Raw genomic sequence first — 20307 nt, 5'->3', positions numbered from 1 at the left:
AAAAAAAAAAAAAGAAAGAAAAAATATAAACTATATTTATAAAAATCAAAGTTCTAATTATTAAAACAAATAACAAGCCAACCAAATCATCAGTGCAACACATACCCACCAGAATGGCTACAAAAAATTATTTTTAATGAGCAATCAAGTGTTAGGAAAAAAATGGAGTGCCTAGAATTCATTCTAAGTTGCTGATAAAATGTAAAATGGTACAACTATTATACAGTATAACATCTGTAAGTTAACCACCTAAAGGACTATAATAAACTGATCAACATATGGAGGTAATCAACATAAGAAATTAGGCCTACCATACTGATACATATATGTGGTGTAAGTCCAGTCTATAAAAAGTAGGTCAACTTAAGGAGGTGGTAATGTAGGGAGGTAGTCCACTATAGAGTCTATTGTACTTTGAAAGTCTGACTGACAGCTTCCAAATGATGGTAAAGTAGGAAAAGAAATGGTCCTGGGATGACAGAAATGCTTTGTATATTTAGGTGCTGCTTACACTGGCATATATCTATGTCAAAATTAGTAAGGCTAGATACTTAAAAATTTAAGTATTTCACTGTACATTACAACTCAAAGTACAGGAAAAACTCCTGACAAATGAGTTACACACAGTATTTTAGATATAGCTAAAAAGAAAATCAATGAAGAGAAAAAACGTGTTCAAAGAAATTACCCAGAATGCTTCACTAAGAGTCACAAAGAAGGAAAACACACCATAAAAGATATGGAAGTTAGAATGAGAAAGCTTAATATATATGAAATTGGAGGTCTAGAAAGAGAGAACAAGAAAGACTTAGATTTCTGATCCAACACAAAATGAAAGAACTTGGAAGCGGTCACTCCTGTCTTTACAACTGAAGACAAACTACTGCCCCAAACACAAACAAGAATATACAGAGAATAGAAACTTACTGGGACTAGAAGCCCACAGCTGAAACTAATATCTACAGGAACACTTTAAACTATAATTGACCAATTGCTGAAGGCTCTGGGTAGATTACTATGAGTTATTAACACAAATTCAGGGTGGCACCTGTGGCTCAGTGGGTAGAGCGCTGACCCCATATACCAAGGATGGCAGGTTTGAGCCTGGCCCTGGCCAAACTGCAACAAAAAAATAGCTGGCGTTGTGGCAGGCACCTGTAGTCCCAGCTACTCAAGAAGCTGAGGCAGGAGAAACACCTAAGCCCAGGAGTTGAAGGGTGCTGTAAACTGTGACAGTACGGCACTCTACCGAGGGCGATAAAGTGAGATTCTGTCTCTAAAAAACAAACAAACAAACAAACAAACAAATAAAAAACCCCATAAACTCAGATGGGATCCAGTCTTAGGGAACTCAACATTTTCCTAAGTTTTATCTCCTTGAGCCCTACAAGGTTATTATTATAATGCTTAGAGGAAAAAAACCTTTCATATTTCTAACATTGGGTGGGAGAAAGTAAGGTTGTCCTTAACAAGTCCTGCCCTCAAAGGAAACTATTTTACCAGAGTCTAAGTTTTACCCCAGCCTAACACACCTGAAGGAAGATAAATATGCCAGTCTAGTTCCTGTCGTTAGAGAAACACCCAACTCAAGCTCACTAAGACTGTGAACTAACCACAGGACTGCAGGACATTTCCTCTCCCCTCCACATCTTACCCCTATTATCAACAGAACTCCAGCATTTTAATAGAGGATTCCAGCTAAAAGAACCACAAGCCTCAGATTCAATTTAAGGAGCCTGTAGGAAAACCTAAATACAACAGAAGAAACAACAACAACAACAAAAGACACTTGAGGAAATATTAGCCTCTGAACTACAGCTGCCGGAAATAGTTAACACAATTAACTCCTAGCCAGAAAGAAAGATCAGAGAGAGGAAAGAAGTAAAAAGAGACAATATTTAAAGAGAAAAAGTTGCAATTTTTCAAAACCTAATTTTTTAAAAAAAATTAATAAACTGATACAAGAAGCACATATACACAAATAAGTTTATAAAAATGCTGTATTAAACTATAATAGATTGTAGTACAAACTAGGGAATGCCAATGACCAACAGAAGATTTTACAACCATATGGAGGGAAAAGACCAATCACATCAAAAGAATAAACATGATAACAGCAATAAGCTCCAACAACAACAGAAGCTAGAATACAATGAAATATATCTACAGAGAGTAGCAACATGTGTATTTCAGATTCCATACATTCTTCTCTCAGTGACTGACAGAAAAAGTAGACAAAAAAATTAGCAAAGATGGAAAACAGAAAAACACTGTCAACTAACACAACCTAGTACTTAAATAATACGCCACTCAAAAACACAAGTACACATGAACATTCACCAAGAGATAATATTATGGGCCAAAAAATAAACCATAACAGGTTAAAAGGAAATAAAAACAAACAAAACAGACTGTGCATAACAAAATAAAACTAGAAACTAACAAATACCTTTAAAAAAATCCCAATATGTGAAAAGAAACATCACATTTCTAAATAATCCATGAACCAAAAAGGAAGTCACAGGGCAATTATAATATGTTTTAATTGAATTACAATGAAAACATGACATTATCAAAATTTCTAAGGTACATATAAATCAGTGTTTAGAGGACATGTATAATATTAATGCTTATACCAGGAAACATCATCTAAATTCAATGATATAACTGCTATATTAAGAATTTTTTAAAAGATCACATGAAACCCAAAGCAAATAGAAGGAACTAATAAATAGCAACATCAGTGAAATTTAAAACAAAAAAGCAACAGATTGTTACTGAACTAAAAAGTTGGCACTTTAGCCAGACATGGTGGCTGATACCTATAATGACAGCACTTTGGGAAATTAAGGCAGGAGGATTACTTGAACTCAAGAGTTCGAGATCAGCCTGGGCAGTGTTATGAGACCCCATCTCTATAAAAAAATGAAAATATTAGCTGGGCATGTTGCCACACACCTGTAGTCCTAACTACTCAGGAGGCTGAGGTAGGAAGATGGCTTGAGCCCAGGAGTTTGAGGTTACAGTGAGTATGATCACACCACTGTACTAGAACCTGGGCAACAGACTATGACCATGTCTCTTTAAAAAAAGAAGAAGAAAGGTGGCATACTGAAAAGGAGGCAATAAAACTGATGAACTTCTCTCTGACTGGGACAGAAAGACACAAATTATAAACATCAGGAATGAAGGGGCATCCTTAGAAACATTAAAAGTAGAAGGAAATATTAAGAAAACTATATGCCCATCAATTCAACAACTCAGAATAAATGGGTAAATTCCTTGAAAGACGGAAACTAGAAACTTCAGTCACTATACATCACTGAGAATACAGAATTAGCTCTGAAAAGTCACTAAAGCTACAAATAAAACCTTAATAAACAACAATAAACAACTCTAGAAAAATGAAAAATTCTTTCAGAGTTGTCACATTATATTATTTATAATGTCCAACTCTCAACAGGAAATTATGAGACATATAAAGAAAGTACGCTCTATATAGAGCAAAAAAAGAGAAATCAATAGAAACTATTCCAAGGACAGATACTGGATTAACTAGAAAAGATAGAAAAGAATTTAAAAATTAACAATTTAAAATATGTCCAAAGAACTAAAGTCATGTCTAAAGAATTAAAGTATGAGAATAATGTCTCCTAATACATAGAATATCAAAACAGAAACAGAAATTATAAAAAGGAAATATATGAAATTGAAAGGTAAAATTAAAAAAAAATCACTGGAAGGGCTCAATAGCAGTCTTTAGCAGGTAGAAGAAAGGGTCAGTAAATAAACTTGAAGACAGGTCAATTGAGCTTATACAGTCTGAAGAACAGAAAGTTAAAAAAAAAAAAAAAGGAAGAAAAATAAACACAGGCTTAGAGACTGATTGGATACCATTAAGGGTACCAACATACACATGATGGGAATCCCAGAAGGTAAAGACAAATAATAGAAAAATACTGAATAATGGCCAAAAGCATCCCAAATTTGATGCAAATTATTAACACATACATCCAAGAAGCTCAACAAACTCCAAGCAGGATAAAATGCAAGAGATCCACACCTAGACAAATTATAACTGTGGGAAGTCAAAGACAAAGAATGTTGAAAGCAGCAGCAAAAGAGGTGACTCGCTCAGATCTTCAAAAAGATTAACTGCTGATTTTCTGTCAAATAAAAAAAGGCTAAAAGGCAAGAGTATGACATATTCAAACTGCTATTTAAAAAAAAACTATCAACTAAGAATTCTGTATCAAAAAGGCAAAATTTAGACATTACTAGATAAGCAGAAATTGAGCAAATCAGACACTAGCAGACCAGACCTTTAAGATAAGGGAGTTCTCAGGCTAAAAGGAAACACTGGACAATAATTCAGATCCACATATAAAATAAAGAGTATCAGTAGTAAAGCTAAGTGTACCATGCCAGAGAGAGCTGAAGTGGCTATAGTTTAAAAAAAAAGAATAAAATAAGGAAAGAAAAGAAGAAAGAAAAAAACGTTGAATAACCTCAATGTCCTGAATCTGTAAAAGAAATTGAACTAGAAGTTAAAAATGTTTAATAAAGAAAATTCCAAACCCATATTGCTTTACTGAAAAATGTTATCAGTTAAGAAAACAATAATAGAAATGGTCTGCAAATTCTTCCAGCAAACAGATGTATTAGCAACATTTTCCAGAAAGTATTTGACTACATTTAAATACATTTTGCATCAATGACAAAGACTCTCAGCAAATGTGAAATAGAAGTAAAAATTATTTTCCTTGAAAGGACATCTACCAAAAAACCTATAGTTAATATACAGAGGGAAAGAAAGATAGCACTATCTCCCTAAAAGCAAGAACAAGAAATAGATGGTCACTATTATCACTTTTAATATTGTATTAGTGGTCCTAGCCAACATGATAAGGCAAAAAAAAAAAAAAAAAGAAATTAAAAGAATATATATTGGAAAGGAAATAAAACAACCTCTGTTCACAGATGAAGAGCTTACACAAATTCCTAGAATAAGTAAATTTACAAATATCACAAGGAACACGCTCAATGTGTATATACACATTTGTTTTTTAGAGAGACAGAGTCTCACTTTATTACCCTTGGTAGAGTGCCGTGGCATCACAGCTCACAGCAACCTCTAGCTCTTGGGCTTGGGCAATTCTCTTGCCTCAGCCTCCTGAGTAGCTGGGACTACAGGCGCCCGCCACAACACCTGGCTATTTTTTTGTTGCAGTTAGGCCAGGGCTGGGTTCGAACCCGCCACCCTCGGTATATGGGGCTGGTACCCTACCCACTGAGCCACAGGCACCACCCAAGGTCAACATATTTTTAAAACATTAACCGTATTTTAATTCTATACAATGAATAATTGAAATTTTAAAAATCAGGGAAGGAGGGAGGGGATGGGGTCTCAGTGTGTGACACATCTTATATCCTCAATGATTCCTCAAAAAAGAAAAATTTAAAAATCATTACCATTTACAACAGCATCATAAAAATATCAAATAAGTATAAATCTAGCAAAATATATGCAAGATCTGCATGCTGAAAACTAAAATTTATAAAGTGAAACAAAGAAGATCTGAGTAGACACAGAGATATACTAGACTGAAAGACAAAATGCTGCCTCAAAATTAAGGTAGTGATTATTCCCAAACTGATCCACATATTCAACATGATCTCAGTTAAGAATTCCAGTTGGATATTTTGAGCAAATCATAAGTTAATTCCAAAATTTATATGGTAATATGGAACATACAGAAGTGTGTCAATGCAACTCTGAAAAATATGAACAAAATTGGAGGACTCATAATACTTCATACCATAGCTTACCAAAAAGCTATAGTAATTAAACATATTGTTATTGGCAAAGATCAGTGGAACAGAATATACTATGTCTACCAGTAACCCACACATATTTGGTCAACTGAATCTTGACAAAACTGCAAGGGCAATTTCGATAGTGCTGGAATGACTGAGTGTGCATATACGGAAGAATAAACTTTGTGCAATATACAAAAATTAACATAATCTACAAGTAAAACCCAAAATTTCTAGAGGAAAATCTTGATGTACTTGAGTGAGGCAAGATTTTCTTACATCTGTATTAATGTAACAGCTATGATTTAATAAAAAAAATAAAAAATTAAAAAGATTCTTAGATGTGATTCCAAAGATATAACTAGAGAACAAAAGAGCCAATAAATTGGATTTCATCAAAATTTTTAAAAACAGATCTTTAAAAAACACTGTAAAGAAAATACAAATATAAGCCACATAAAATATTTGTAAAACTTGTATCTAAAAAAAAAGATTTCAATCTGATAAATACTGCAATAAATTCTTGAATCTCAATAATTAGAAAAAAGCATCCAATATCAAAACTGGGCAAATGATATGAATAAACACTCCACCAAGGAAGAAATACAGATGTCACTACATCCTATTAGAATAGCAAAAATAAAAAATATTGATAATACTAAATACTAACAAGGATACACAGCCCTGAAACCTTTATATTCTTAGCAAAAATGCAAATGATAGAGCCTCTTTGGCAAAGAATATGACTGCTTCTTTTAAAGTTTAACATAAACATATCATACAAATTTACTCCACTCTTAGGTATTTTCCAAGAAAAATAAAAACATATTGCACACAGAAATCTACAAGCAAATGTTTACAGTGTCTTTATTCCAAATCATCCATAATTAATAACAACCAATATGTCTTTCAACTTGGAAATAGATACAAAAATCTGTAGTACATCCATACAATGGAATACTATTCAACAACAGAAACAAATGACCTATTGATACAACACAGTTGAGCTGTAAGTGTGTTATGCTAAAACAAAAATCCAGATCCAAAATGCTACATACTGTATGTTTTCATATATGACGTTTTGGAACAGTAGTTTGCCAAGGGCTGAGAGGAGATGGTATTGACTTTCATGGGCACACACTGACTTTGGAAGGTGATGAAATAGTTATATTTCTTGATTGTAGAAATCTTGAAATTTCACTATATTTAAATAGCATATCAATTAAAATTGCTAAAAAATTAATCTTTAAAAGATATGTGAGATATAGTTTCAAGAGTAACCACAACATGTCTATAAAGAGAATATAATAATTTCAAACTAATAGAAAGTATATAGAATGAGAAGAAAAAAACTATGTTTAGAAAGGCAAGAAAGAAAAACAACACAAAAAGTAAAATCAAGATAGTATTGCAATAACACAAAAATATCAATAATTACATTATATTTAAGGGAACTGGTGTGATCTGGCATGTTAGAGATACACCTCAGCATAAGTACACAGAAGGCTGGAAGTAAACAGATGGAAAAAGATACACTAGACAAACATTAACCAAAAGAAAATAGCACAGCTGTAATATTACAAATATAGACTATAAGATAAAACCCTAGTAAGAGAAAAAGAAGCTCACTACCTAGTATTAAGTTCAACTCCCCAGAAGATATAGCAATATTAAGTTGGAATTACCTAATAAGTTAACCTCAAAATATATAAAGCAAAACTCATTGAATTACACGGGGAGATGAACAAATCTGTTTTGATGGAAATTTTAACAATTATTAAAAAAGCAAACAGTCAAAAATTTCTAAAGATTAGATAATCTGTGTAATTATACAACTTACAAATTTTATCTGATGTACAAATACATATTTGTACAGCATGCCCAACAATTAGAGAAAAATATTTTTTGCAGATACAGATAATACCTTTGCAAAAATTGATCACATACTAGTCCATAAAGCAAAAATCAACAAACGTCAAAGAACTGGTTCATACTGGTACCTCATTTGTCTATAACGCTAAGTTAAAGCTAACAATAAATTTTAAATAATATTGAAATTTTAAATATTTTAAATTCAAGATGCATTAAGGTTGATATAACCTATATTAAAAATACTTAAACAATAACGAAAACACTTCACATCAAAATTGTGTATGCTACAAAAAGCCAAACAGGCAAAGCTATATAGAGCCTTATATGCTTACATATGAAAGTATTATTAATTCTAAATACAAACAAGTCATACATCCAACTTTTAAAAAGGGGGGGGAATCACAAAACTGGTAGAAGGAATAATGAATCTTAAAAACAAGAGGGATAAGGGATAATACAGCTACAAATAGAAGAGTCTAAAAATACCCCAAGAAAATATTATGAACACTTTTACAGAAATTTGAAACCTTAAAAAGCTGATAAATTGCAACAGTATAGTATGTAATAGTATAGTACAGTCAGTCAATAAAACTGACTCATTAACTAGTGGAAATTTCTTTTTACTTCTTTTTTTTTGAGACAGAGTCTCACTATGTTGCCCTCAGTTGAGTGCCATAGCGTCACAGCTCACAGCAACCTCACACTCAAGTGATTGGGCTCAAGTGATTCTCTTGCCTCAGCCTCCCAAGTAGCTGGGACTACAGGCCCTGACCACAATGTCCGGCTATTTTTTTTTTAAAGACTGGGTCTTAGTCTTGCTCAGGCAATCCACCTACCTTGGCCTCCCAGAGTGCTGGGATTACAGGTATGAGCCACCGCCCCTAGCCTTGAAAAAAAAATTTTTTTAACTTTAAACAAATTTTTATTACACAAAGGTTGTCACATAATTGGATATTTCTCAACTTTGTACACAATTACTCTTACTCTCCACAGAAAGGCTGCTTCTGAACTTTTCATCTGGTGATGGCAAGCACTAAAATTCTGGTTTTAACAGAATAGTAGTAAAAATGCCTCAGTGATTTAAGTTGAAAGCAGTACACTGGTACATGGCTCTCGCACGCAGTATCAGGAATGTACAAATGTCTTTTTATCCAAAAATACAAAATAAATTATCTGTAGCCATGGACAATGGATGACAGCAGTAAACCATTATATTTGTCCACTGAATCCAGTAACTGGTGGTTATAGTGATTTTCTTAAACATTAGCCAGCCTTTTCTTCACTTTCTTCAACTGACTTCTCTGAAGTCATTGGTGAGGAACACTGCCTTGAGCTTCCTGTCACAGTTCATTAATGGTAAATCCCTATGCTAGGACATGCCAACATGCCATCTCTCATGCCACCCACTGCACACATTCCAGGGTCCTTCTCTTCTTTAGGAAGTTCTGTGACTACAGCTTCTGCTGTAGTTAACAGAGAAGCCCCCCAGCAGCATCCAGGAAAGCAGTCCCTACAACGTTTGTTGGATCAATGATTCCTTTTTTTGTTTTTTAGAGACAGAGTCTCATTTTGTTGCCCTGAGTAGAGTACCATGGCATCACAGCAACCTCCAACTCCTAGTCTTAGGTGATTCTCTCGCCTCAGCCTCCTTAGTAGGTAGGGATCAATGATTCCGTTTTCCACCATATTCACAAAATCTCCAATGACAGCATCATAACCAACTTCTGAGGAACTTTGCATTATTTTCTCCACTTTGATCCTTCAATACCTGAATTCTTAGCAATGGTCATTGCAGGAATTTTGAGTGTTCTTTTAATAATTTCTATACCAATTTTTTGACCTGCATGTTAATGAGTCCAAGGCTGGAATGCAACAAACCAGGGCACAACCCTCTCCGAGAACAATGCCTTCTTCAACAGCTGCTCTGTGGCATTAAGGGCATCTGCAACTCTGTCTTTCTTTCCATTTGCTTCAACATCGCTTGTTCCACCAACCTTCAGCACAGCTACTCCATCTGAAAGTTTTGCCAGACATTCATTCAGTTTTTCCTTTTCATATTCACTAGTTGTAACCTCTAACTGCTCAACAATTTCCTGAATACGTTTTTCAATTTGAGCCTTGTCACTTTTTCCTTTCAAGAGCATGGTATCATCTTTGGTCACAATGACCTCTCCAATTTTTCCTAAGTCATGAGGCTGAACATCTTCAAGATTTAGGGTCAACCTCCTCTTCTCTGAACCCTGCTCCACCCGTAGCAATAGCCACGTCTTTCAGCTGGTTCTTTCTATTATCACCAAAACCTAGAGCTTTGACTGCTACAACTTGGAGACTAACTTTTAGCCTATTCAAAATGAGTGTGCTTAGAGCTTCTCCATCAACATCTTCAGCAATTATGAGCAAGGGCTTACGGTGAGTATTGGCAATTTCAAGAGCAGGTACAATTGACTGGACACTAGAAATTTTCTTTTCACTTAATGGAACATAGGCATCCTGGAATTCACATTTCTGACCTTTTGATGTGTTAATAAAAGTATGGAGAAATATAGCCTTTATCAAATTTCATGCCTTCAATAATTTTTAATTCATCATTCAGCGTTTTTCCATCCTTTACTTAAGTGGCTCTCATCCTTCCTAATGCTGTGATGTATTTTCATTGTTACAAAGGGTTCACGACCCACAGGTTGAGAACTGCTGCTTTACTGTGATGACACCTGTTCTTCCAACCTTTTTCATTGCATCAGAAATGACGCTGCCAATTTTTTTCTCTCCGTTTGCAGAAATTGTAGCAACCTGAGCAATTTCCTCACAGGTTGTCACAGGTTTAGACTGCTTCTTCAGTTCAGCAATGACAGCATCAACAGCTAACATTACACCTCTCCTGATTTCCACTGGATTAGCACCTTTGCTAATCTTTTCGAAGCTTTCCTTGGCCATAGACCGTGCCAACACAGTGGCAGTGGCGGTATCATCCCCAACCTCTTCATTTGGGTTATTGGCAACATCTTGAACAAGTTTAGCTCCACTATTTTTATATGTATCCTTTAAGTCAATTGACTTTGCAACAGTCACACCATCTTTTGTTACTCTGGGACTTCTCCAACTCTGTTCAATAATCATTGTTTTTCCCTTTGGCCCCATTGCAACAGCTATAGCATTGGCTAAAAGGTCTATACCTTGAAGCATTAAGGCACGAGCATCTCCATCAAATTTTACATCTTTGGCATAAGCCCGAGTGAGATGGGGAGCCAGTGCCCTGGACACTGGTCTTATCTGGCAAAGAACTGTGGGTAATCAAAGCATTTCTGTGAGGCAGGGGCAAGGCGTGCGCATGGTGTGGCAGGTTGTCAGTGGCGAGTGAGGACTGAAATTTTTTAATAGTTCTTGTAACTACAAATACATTAAAATAGTAGATAAATATCTTCCACAAAGAAAACATGAGGCAATGATAGTTTTATAGGATTTTTGTACCAAAATTTACAGGAACAGATAAGTTCTACCTTACTCAAACTCAGATTAAGGAAAAATACAGAATTTTCCCCACTATTTCAAAGGTCAATATAAACCTTACACACACTTAAGGTCTATATTCATGAACATATAGAGAAAAATCCTTTAGGAAATATTACTGAGACAGGTAGTTCATCCATATGGGCCTTGCGCATCTTTGTGCATTCCTGGTGAGTGTGACAGATTCACAGATAGTAGTTGTCTCTTGATACTGAATGTCTCTGTAGCTACTTACATAGGCAACTAAATGGGTCAAGGCAACCAAAGCATTATTAGTATGTAACTGTTTGTTCCCTTGGGGAGACAAGAATAGTTTTTTGCTGCTTGCTACAATAACAGATGATTGCCCAAAAAGTGTTGGACCCTAGGGGCAGTGCCTGTGGCTCAAAAGGCCCCATATGCCGCAGGTGGTGGGTTCAAACCCAGCCCTGGCCAAAAACTGGAAAAAAAAAGTGTTGGACCCTTGGACCTAGATTACTCAATTGCAATACAAACTCACTGTGTACATATTGTGCATCTGGATCCATTTTGTAGCTTAAGTAATAATGTTCTTTTTGCTGACCCAGGAGTCTTATATCTGGTGCTATATGTGAAATAATAACTGGCTCACTTTACATTTCCTGATAGAGATTATCAAATTAAATACAATACTGTACAAAAGTCTGTAACATGATCAAGTTGGATTTATCTCAGGAATACAAATGTGGTTTAAACTGAAAAAAAAGTATATGTACAATTTATCACAGTAGCCTTTGATATGAGCAAAATAATGTAGCCATCTTACTAGAAAAGATGAAGAAAAGCATTTGAGAAAATATATGAAAAAGGATTAGCAAAGTAGGAATGGGAGAAAACAAATTTTATTTACCCCAAATGTAGAACAAATTATCATTCTTCATGGAAAAATATTAGACCCATTTCCTTTAAAATTTAGAACAGAAACATGCCCAGAATTGGTGCTTCTATTCAACACTGTACAAGATGTACTAGTCAGTCCATGAAAAAAGGAAAAACATATATAAGAATTTGAATGGAAATAAAACTGTCCCTTTTAGCAGAGGAAATGATAATCTGCATTAAAAGCCCAAAAGAATTTATAGACAAATTTTTGGAAAGAATGAGAGTTTAGCCAAGATCAATTTAAAAAACAAAATCAACTGTTTTTACACCCAACATAAAAAAAAAAAATTCACAGTTTATATAAGGAACAACAACAAAAAAAAACTGACAAGGTACTTAGAAATAAAATAATAAAAGATGTGCTTGACTAGTGTGCAGAAAGTTATAAAATTTTACTCGAAGACATTAAATAAAATCTAAACTACTAGAGAGAGAATCCAAATTCAAGAAAGAAAGATTCAATATAATTAAGACATCAAGTCTTCCTAAATCAGTCCAAATAGTCAATGCAATTCCAAGTTTCAACAAGGTTTTTCGTGAAACTTAACAAACTGTTTCTTACATACGAAGAAGAGCCAAGGTGCCCAAACTGTTAAAACACTGCTAATGAAAAATGTGAAATGACTTCCAAAACCACATATTAAGTCTTAACATACATAAAGCCATAATAACAATTAAGGCAACAAAGCAACTGATGCAAGGTTAGACAAATTAACCACCAGAACAAAGATCCCCAAATAGACCTCGACACAACTGGTAAGTCAGAGAGGTGACTTTGCTGATCAATGGGAAAAGGAAAAACTATTCATTAATATGTTGAGACAACTAGTTACTTATAGGAAAAAAAAAAGACTAAATAACTCTGAAAATTAGACTCTTCATATCATTTAGAAATTAATTCCAATACAGTAAAGTTTACCCATGAAGAGCAAACCTTTTATAACTTTTAGAAGATAATAAGAGAAACTGTATTTCTGACCTGGGCTAGGGCAGAATTTAATAAGATGCAAAATGCACTAATTATAAAAGAAAAGATTTTAAAATTCAACTACATTAAAAATGTCAAATCTACTCATTAAGAGATACTAGAAAGAAAACAAAAAAGCCACAGAGTGGGATAAGATTATTTATAATACAAAATAGAAAAAAGTTACGAACCCCTCCAAATCAATCAGAAACAAAAAAGGAAAAAAAAAAACCACGAATAGGAATTTCAAAGAAACATTAATGGCCAATAAACACATGAAAACATGTTCAATCTTATTAGCAATTAGCAAAACACAAATTCAGAGTACAATTAAAAACTCATAGTCAGTAATTGACAAAACTTTAACAAATCTGACAATACTCAAATGTGGAAAAAAAATTGAAAAATGGAAACTATATTACTTTGAAGAGTATCATCAGTATTACCTGGTAAAACATTACATCATTATCTGTGCTAAGAATGCACAAACCTGTACAACCCAACAATTCCACTCCTATGAACTGTATCAGGAGACATGTACAATAATTCTTATGACTATACTGTTCATAGTAGCCAAAAACAAAAATGGAAATGATCTAAATATCTATAGTAGAATGAATAAATGATAAAATACTCATATATCAAAAAACAACATAACAGTGATACAAATGAACTATAAATTAGATGTATGCAACAACATGGCTAAATCATAAAAACATACTGTTGTATACAAAGCAAGCCACAAAAAATTACATTTCAATAGGATTCCACTTATATAAAGGTTAAAATACCTTTAACATATTAGTATATACATAACCACAATATTTAAGTTCAGGACAGTAGAAACCACACAGGAAATTCAAAAGGTATAGGGTATCTACCATCTCATATACCAAAAAGGCGTAATTGTACCTATTTTCTCATAATCTTACCAATAGTTATTTTATCAAATTTTTGGAATTCTCCCAATAGGCAAAAAAATGGTAACTAAAAATACGTTTACATTATTATTTTGCATAAAGTTGATTACTCTTTCAGAGCCATTTACATATCTTCTTATATGAACTATTATGTTACATAAACTATGTTCTCTACTAAATTGTTGATTTTCTTATTTCCAGAAGCTCATATATAACACAGAAATAAGTATTTTGCCTCCTATATAAACGGCAATTATATTTTCCAAGTACATTTTTAAACAACTTTTTAAAATGTTTTAAAATGTTCACAATGTAAGTATAGTTATACATATACTATTTTTGTTAAAATGTATGTTCTTACTTTTACATTATGATATATTCCAAATAAAGCAAATTTATACAGTAAAAAAAGTTCTCCCCTCATGTGGTCCACTTCATTTTAAGAAAAATAACTATTAAAGCTAGAAATTTTCCTAATTATCAAAGTCCTACATGTTTCTGTGACCTGGGACATCAATGTTTAATGCCAGAGGACAATTTGTTGGCACATATGTCAAAGAAAGTACTGCCTTACATCTTAAGACATGAGTTCTAAATTATTTTAAAATAACTGTACCAGAATTGCTTTATTTATGCCTTTTCTTCCACAAAATTAATCTATTTGGATTTTTCTTTTAAGTGACTTCAGAGAACACTTCCATATTCCCTGTGTATGGTTTTTAAATTGGCCTTTTTAACCCAATTCCTCAAATAACCTACCCTCTACACACTCTTCAAATCTCAAAATAGAATTTCTAAAAATTAGCTTATTAGGCCAGGATGACCCAAATCATTATTAAAATTTCAGTATCTGCATTTCAAAGGAAATAAAGAAAAGGCACTCCTTCTAGTATTAAGACAAAATAAAACCTCAGAGTCAGTCCAGTCCATTCCCATTGTTTCTTTTAACTATATCACCATGCTATTTTAAACTATTATCTCCATTCCTCCTTTTTTGGTAGGGGGGGATACAAAGTACCACATGGGGCTATTAAGACTGATTTAGAAATTATTTTAAGTTTTATGTTCCTAAGAATAAAAAGCTACCATTCATTAGGGACATTTTATTCCTTCAATTACTTTAAAAGGCCACTCCTGTGTTTACCATCTTTTAAAAAGAAGGCACCAAGAGCTTGGTTCTCCTTCCTTTCTCAAAGTTCCTTGATCTTCCATACTGGAATTTCTGAACAGAAAGTGGCACTGACTAAAAACTAAAGAGGTTCTCAAAGAAGAGAAAAGGGCTACATGTGGTATTTACCATGGAATAAATTGAAGTTTAATAAAAAGGCATTTAACCATAGACATGAATAAAATTAAGTTATGTTTGGTAATAGGTGCTGGTGCCTGACTTGACAGACAAAAGTCTTAGAAGAAATGAATGTGAATCAGGAGAAAAAGGCTACCAGAATCAAAGGCTAGGCAAAGACACAGTTTGCAAGACTAACATTTTAATTAGTAAAATAGAATTAAGGACTGAGGAAATAAAGAGATGTTCAGAATGATTAGTTTAATTGATACGTAGTGTAAACCTTCTGGGAACATGTCCCCATATGAGATAACACAGAATAGACTTAAGAAAGAGTAGGAAACACATGTTAATATTTGCTTTTTCAAGAATGTTGCCAGGGAGGAATTCTGGGAAGATGGCCGTCTGGTAGCAACCCTCAGCAGAGGCTCCTGAGCACGAAAAGAAAAACTGGATGGAATCGGACTCTATGAAGCCAAAGACGGGGAGCTGAGCCAAGAAAGAAGTTCAGCAAGCTGTAACTCCAAGGAAGAGCATTCAAGAAAACAAATTACAGGTACAAAGCCTATCAACTAGAGGATGGAGACCTCTCCCCAAGCAGCAGGCTATGTGCGAATGAGCAGGGAACAAAAGACCTCTCATTTTACCTTGCTGGAGAGAGCTGCTAAACTCCAGGTCTCTTTTTCCAGGGAGGTTCCACTTATGAACTTAGACACTACCCTGCCAAGCATAAAATTGAACAGGTATTTTCCCCGACAAGTCCAACTCCCAGTCCACCCTTTTCCCCTTGCATGGCAGTCTGAAGTTCTGTGCCCTGCAGAGCATAGAGTGTTTGGTCTTGTCCTGAGGGATCTGGGCATAGTGTGGACCACCAACCATCCGGACAGAATCTGTGACTAATGGGGAAGAAAGAGGGTGTGGGAAGAAAGCGACATTCAGCAGGAGGAGGAACAGTTCCTGGTTATGACTATGCTCAGCCAGTGGTCGTGTTGACACTCGGTTTGGGCTGTATCTGGCGGGACAAGGTGCAGAACCCCCAGCTCTGATGGCACCCACAGCAGGAGAGTCGTTGTTCCTGTGGACTGAGTTCAGCAGACAGGGTTGGTCCCCAGCCCCTGCTGGGCCTGAAAGTAGAGGCTTGATAGGCATAGACTGTGACCTTGGTCCCCGGATTCCAACAGAACCCTGGAGCAGTGGCTTACTGAGTATGAATGGAGACTTGAGGGCTAGGGCGTGGTCCACTGCGTCCAGTGGGGCTGGTGAGCAGAGGCTTACTAGGTGAGGACTGAGACCTGCAGGTGGAGTGTGATGCCTGACTCTAACAGAGGTTTTCCAGGCAGTGGACTGAGACTGACAGGCGGGGGCATAGTCCCTTGACTCCAACTGGTCTGGCAATCAGAGGCTAGCTGTGTGTGGACTGAGACTGGAGGGTGGCGTCCAGAGCTCTAACTCTAACAGAGCCTGTGAAGACAGGCATGCCAGGAAGTGGACTGAGACTGGCAGGTGGGGGTGTGATCCTCTGCTCCAACTGGTCTGGCAAGCAGAGGCTAGCTGTGTGTGGACTGAGACTGGTGAGAATTCCCCATGGCTCCAGCTGGGCCCTTGAGCAGAGAAGCGAACAATAGTGTGGACTAAGTCTGGCGGGTGGGAGTGTGGATCCCTGGCTCCAATTGTACTGCTGAAGACTCCTGAATCCCCTCTCTGTTGGGCCTAGTTTGCCTGAGATAATTTAATTAGAACCCATGTCTGGGGCTGTCCACTCAGGGACATTCTGAGGTTGACCTTCGAAGTTCTGTAGTGGAAAAGAACTGAAAGGTGGGGGCTGGGTGGTGCAGCTGTTTGTATCTTTTCACAGTCAAGATTTAAATCTAATAGTGTGGTTTCTTAGGATAGGGTAGAGGTTGGCTGATATCAAAACAGAGCTAGCCTGTACTATCTCACCAAGTAGGTCTTCAGAGTCTCTGGCCAAAACTCTGAAAGGGACCTTTGTAAGGCTGTAGGAGATAAGCCACAATTTCAAAGCCTAGAGCTTTGGTAAGGGGCTATCTCTACTAACCCCAATTCAATCTCACCCTACCAGTTCTAATAACCGAACAGTGGAAAATAAACACGGTGCAGACCCCCAACAGAACAATTCTGGCAACATGCATAACTAGAGTAGATCAACCCCCACAAGAAATGACAAAGGAGATACAACTGAAGATGCCATGCATAGACAAATGGCAGCAATGTGAGAAATCGAATTCAGAATATGGATTGCAAATAAGATAAACAGAATGGGAGAAAAGATAGAAATTCAATTCCAAAGAGTAGTTCTAAAGTTGTCTCAAGAAATTAATGAATTCAAAGTCACCAAAGATGTGGACATAATGAGAAAAGAGAGAGCAGAGCTCAAGGAAATGAAAAAGTTAGTTGAGGACCTCCAAAACACAGTAGAATCTCCCAGTAATAGAGCTGACTAGGCAGAAGAAAAGATCTCTGAAACTGAAGACAATGCTTTTGAATGTTCCCACACACTCAAAGAGGTAGACAAATGGAGAGCAAAAACTGGTCATTCCCTGAAAGAGTTGTGGGATCACTCCAAAAGATCAAACATTCCTCTAATAGGAATTCCTGAAGGAGAAGAGGACAGTCCTAAAGGTACAGATGCTCTACTCCAAGAGATTATGGAGGAGAATTTCACAAGTTTTGCAAGAGATACAGAACCCCAGCAAGACTCAATCCAAACAAAGCATCTTCTACACACATTGTGATTAACTTAGCAAATGTTAAGACGAAGAAGAAAATTCTGCAAGCAGCCAGACGTAAGAAAAGCATCACCTACAAAGGGGAAATGTCAGAATAATTCCAGATCTCTCAGCCAAAACGTTTCAAGCCAGAAGAAGATGGTCATCAACCTTCAGTTTCCTAAAACAAAACAACTTCCAGCCCAGAATCCTCTATCAAGCTAAACTGAGTTTCATTTATGATGTAGAAATCAAATACTTTAATGACATAGACATGCTGAAGAAATTTGCCATAACTAAACCAGCTCTCCTGGCTATCCTCAGACCCATCCTCCACAACAACCAGTGCAATGCTCTACCTCCAAAGTAAACTCACTCAGGAATTTTTGAAAACCCAACTTCCACAGTGGTGAAAGGATTAAAAATGTCCATTGGACATCTGAAAATCATGACACCCAAAACATAACCAGGCTTATCAATTCTCTCAATTAATGTGAATGGTTGAAATTGTCCTCTTAAAAGACACAGGCTGAGTGAGTAGATACATAAACTCAGACCGGATATCTGGTGTATACAAGAATCTTACCTTATCTCAAAGGCTAAAAATAGACTCCAGGTGAAGGGACGGACTTGTATAATACAGGCAAAGAGAAACCAGAAAAAAGCAGGGGTTGCAATTTTAGTAGCAGATACAATTGGCTTTAAACCAACAAAGATAAAGAAAGATAAGGAAGGTCACTACATTATTTGTCAAGTGAAACACCCAACATGAAAAGATTTCGATAATTAACATTTATGCACCCTACCAGAATGTTCCTCAGTTCATAAAGCAGACCCTAATGGATATGAACAACTTGATATCTTCCTGCATTATAATGGTAGAAGATTTTAACAACCCTTTGACAGTTTTGGATAGATCCTCCAAGAAGAAACTAAACAAAGAAATATTAGACTTAAACCTGACCCTAGAACAAATGGACTTTACTGACTTCTACAGAACATTTTACTCTAATAAAACTGAATATACATTCTTCTCATCTACCCACAAGTAATCTTCCAAAAAAGATCATATCCTAGGACACAAGTCTAACCTCAGCAAATTTAAAAGCATAGAAATTATTCCTTGTATCTTCTCGGACCACCATGGAATAAAAGTTGAACAGCAATGGGAATCTTCATACTCAAAGAAAGTCATGGAAGCTAAATAATCTTAGGCTGAATGATAGCTGGGTCAAAGATGAGATTAAGAAGGAAATCACAAAATTTCTGGAACAAAAAAATGATAATGAAGACACAAATTATCACAACCTATGGGATACTGCCAAGGCAGTTTGAAGAGGGAAATTTATAGCATTGGAAGCCTTCATCAAGAAGACAGAGAGGAGGCCAACAACTTAATGGATCATCTCAAGCAACTGGAAAAGGAAGAGTATTCCAACCCCAAACCCAGGAGAAGAAAAGAAATAACCAAATTAGGGCAGAATTAAATGAAATTGAAAACAAAAGAATCATTCAGAAGATCAATGAAACAAAAAGTTGGTTTTTTGAAAAGATTACAAAACTGATAAACCTTTGGCCAACCTAACCAGAAATAGAAAAGTAAAATCTCTAATATCGTCTGTCAGAAATGATAAAGGAGAAACAGTAACAGACAAAAACCACTTCAGAAATTAAAAAAATCCTCTATAATTGCTACAAAAATCTCTATTCCCAGAAATATGAAAATCTGAAGGAAATGGACCAATACCTGGAAGCACGCCACCTTCCTAGACTCAACCAGAAAGAATTAGAAATCTTGAAAAGACCTATATCAATCACTGAAATAGCATCAACAATACGAAATCTCCCTAAAAAGAAAAGTCCTGGACCAGATGGCTTCACCAGATGAGTTCTAGCAATCATCTCAAGAGGAACTAGTACCTATATTATACAAAGTTTTCCAAAGCATAAAAAAAAGGAATACTTTCCAACACATTCTATGAGGCAAATATCACCCTGATACCTAAACCAGGAAAGGATTCAACAAAGAAAGAAAATTGGGCAGCGCCTGTGGCAGCCCCATATGCTGGAGGTGGCAGGTTCAAATCCAGCCCTAGCCAAAAACTGCAAAAAAGGAAAAAGAAAATTGTAGTCCAATATCATTAATGAATATCAATGCAAAAATATTCAATAAACGGAATTCTGGGAAGATGGCTGACTGGTAGCAACCCTGTTCAGAGGCTCCTGAACAAAGGAAGAAAAACTGGTTGGAATCAGAATCTATGAAGTCAAAGACGGGGAGCTGAGCCCAGAAAGAAGTTCAGCAAGCTATAA

The 20307-nt window shown here is 35.7% G+C and overlaps 1 protein-coding gene across 1 annotated transcript in view; it reads right to left on the bottom strand.

Annotated features, from left to right (window-relative positions):
• Positions 1 to 20307, bottom strand: part of CNOT6L (CCR4-NOT transcription complex subunit 6 like) — a 75905-nt gene that overhangs the window by 35714 nt on the left and 19884 nt on the right. Inside the window, exons 4-6 of the mRNA XM_023513349.1 lie at positions 10368 to 10970; positions 10024 to 10199; positions 9568 to 9929 (exon numbers count right to left, since the gene is read on the bottom strand). Coding sequence (XP_023369117.1) covers positions 9568 to 9929; positions 10024 to 10199; positions 10368 to 10970 — 1141 coding nt within the window. The remainder of the gene's footprint in view (positions 1 to 9567; positions 9930 to 10023; positions 10200 to 10367; positions 10971 to 20307) is intronic.

Source organism: Otolemur garnettii, unplaced genomic scaffold (assembly GCF_000181295.1).
Source record: "Otolemur garnettii isolate 467f Iridium unplaced genomic scaffold, OtoGar3 scaffold00039, whole genome shotgun sequence".
NCBI lineage: Eukaryota > Metazoa > Chordata > Mammalia > Primates > Galagidae > Otolemur > Otolemur garnettii.
This window is presented reverse-complemented; position numbering and strand designations above follow the sequence as displayed.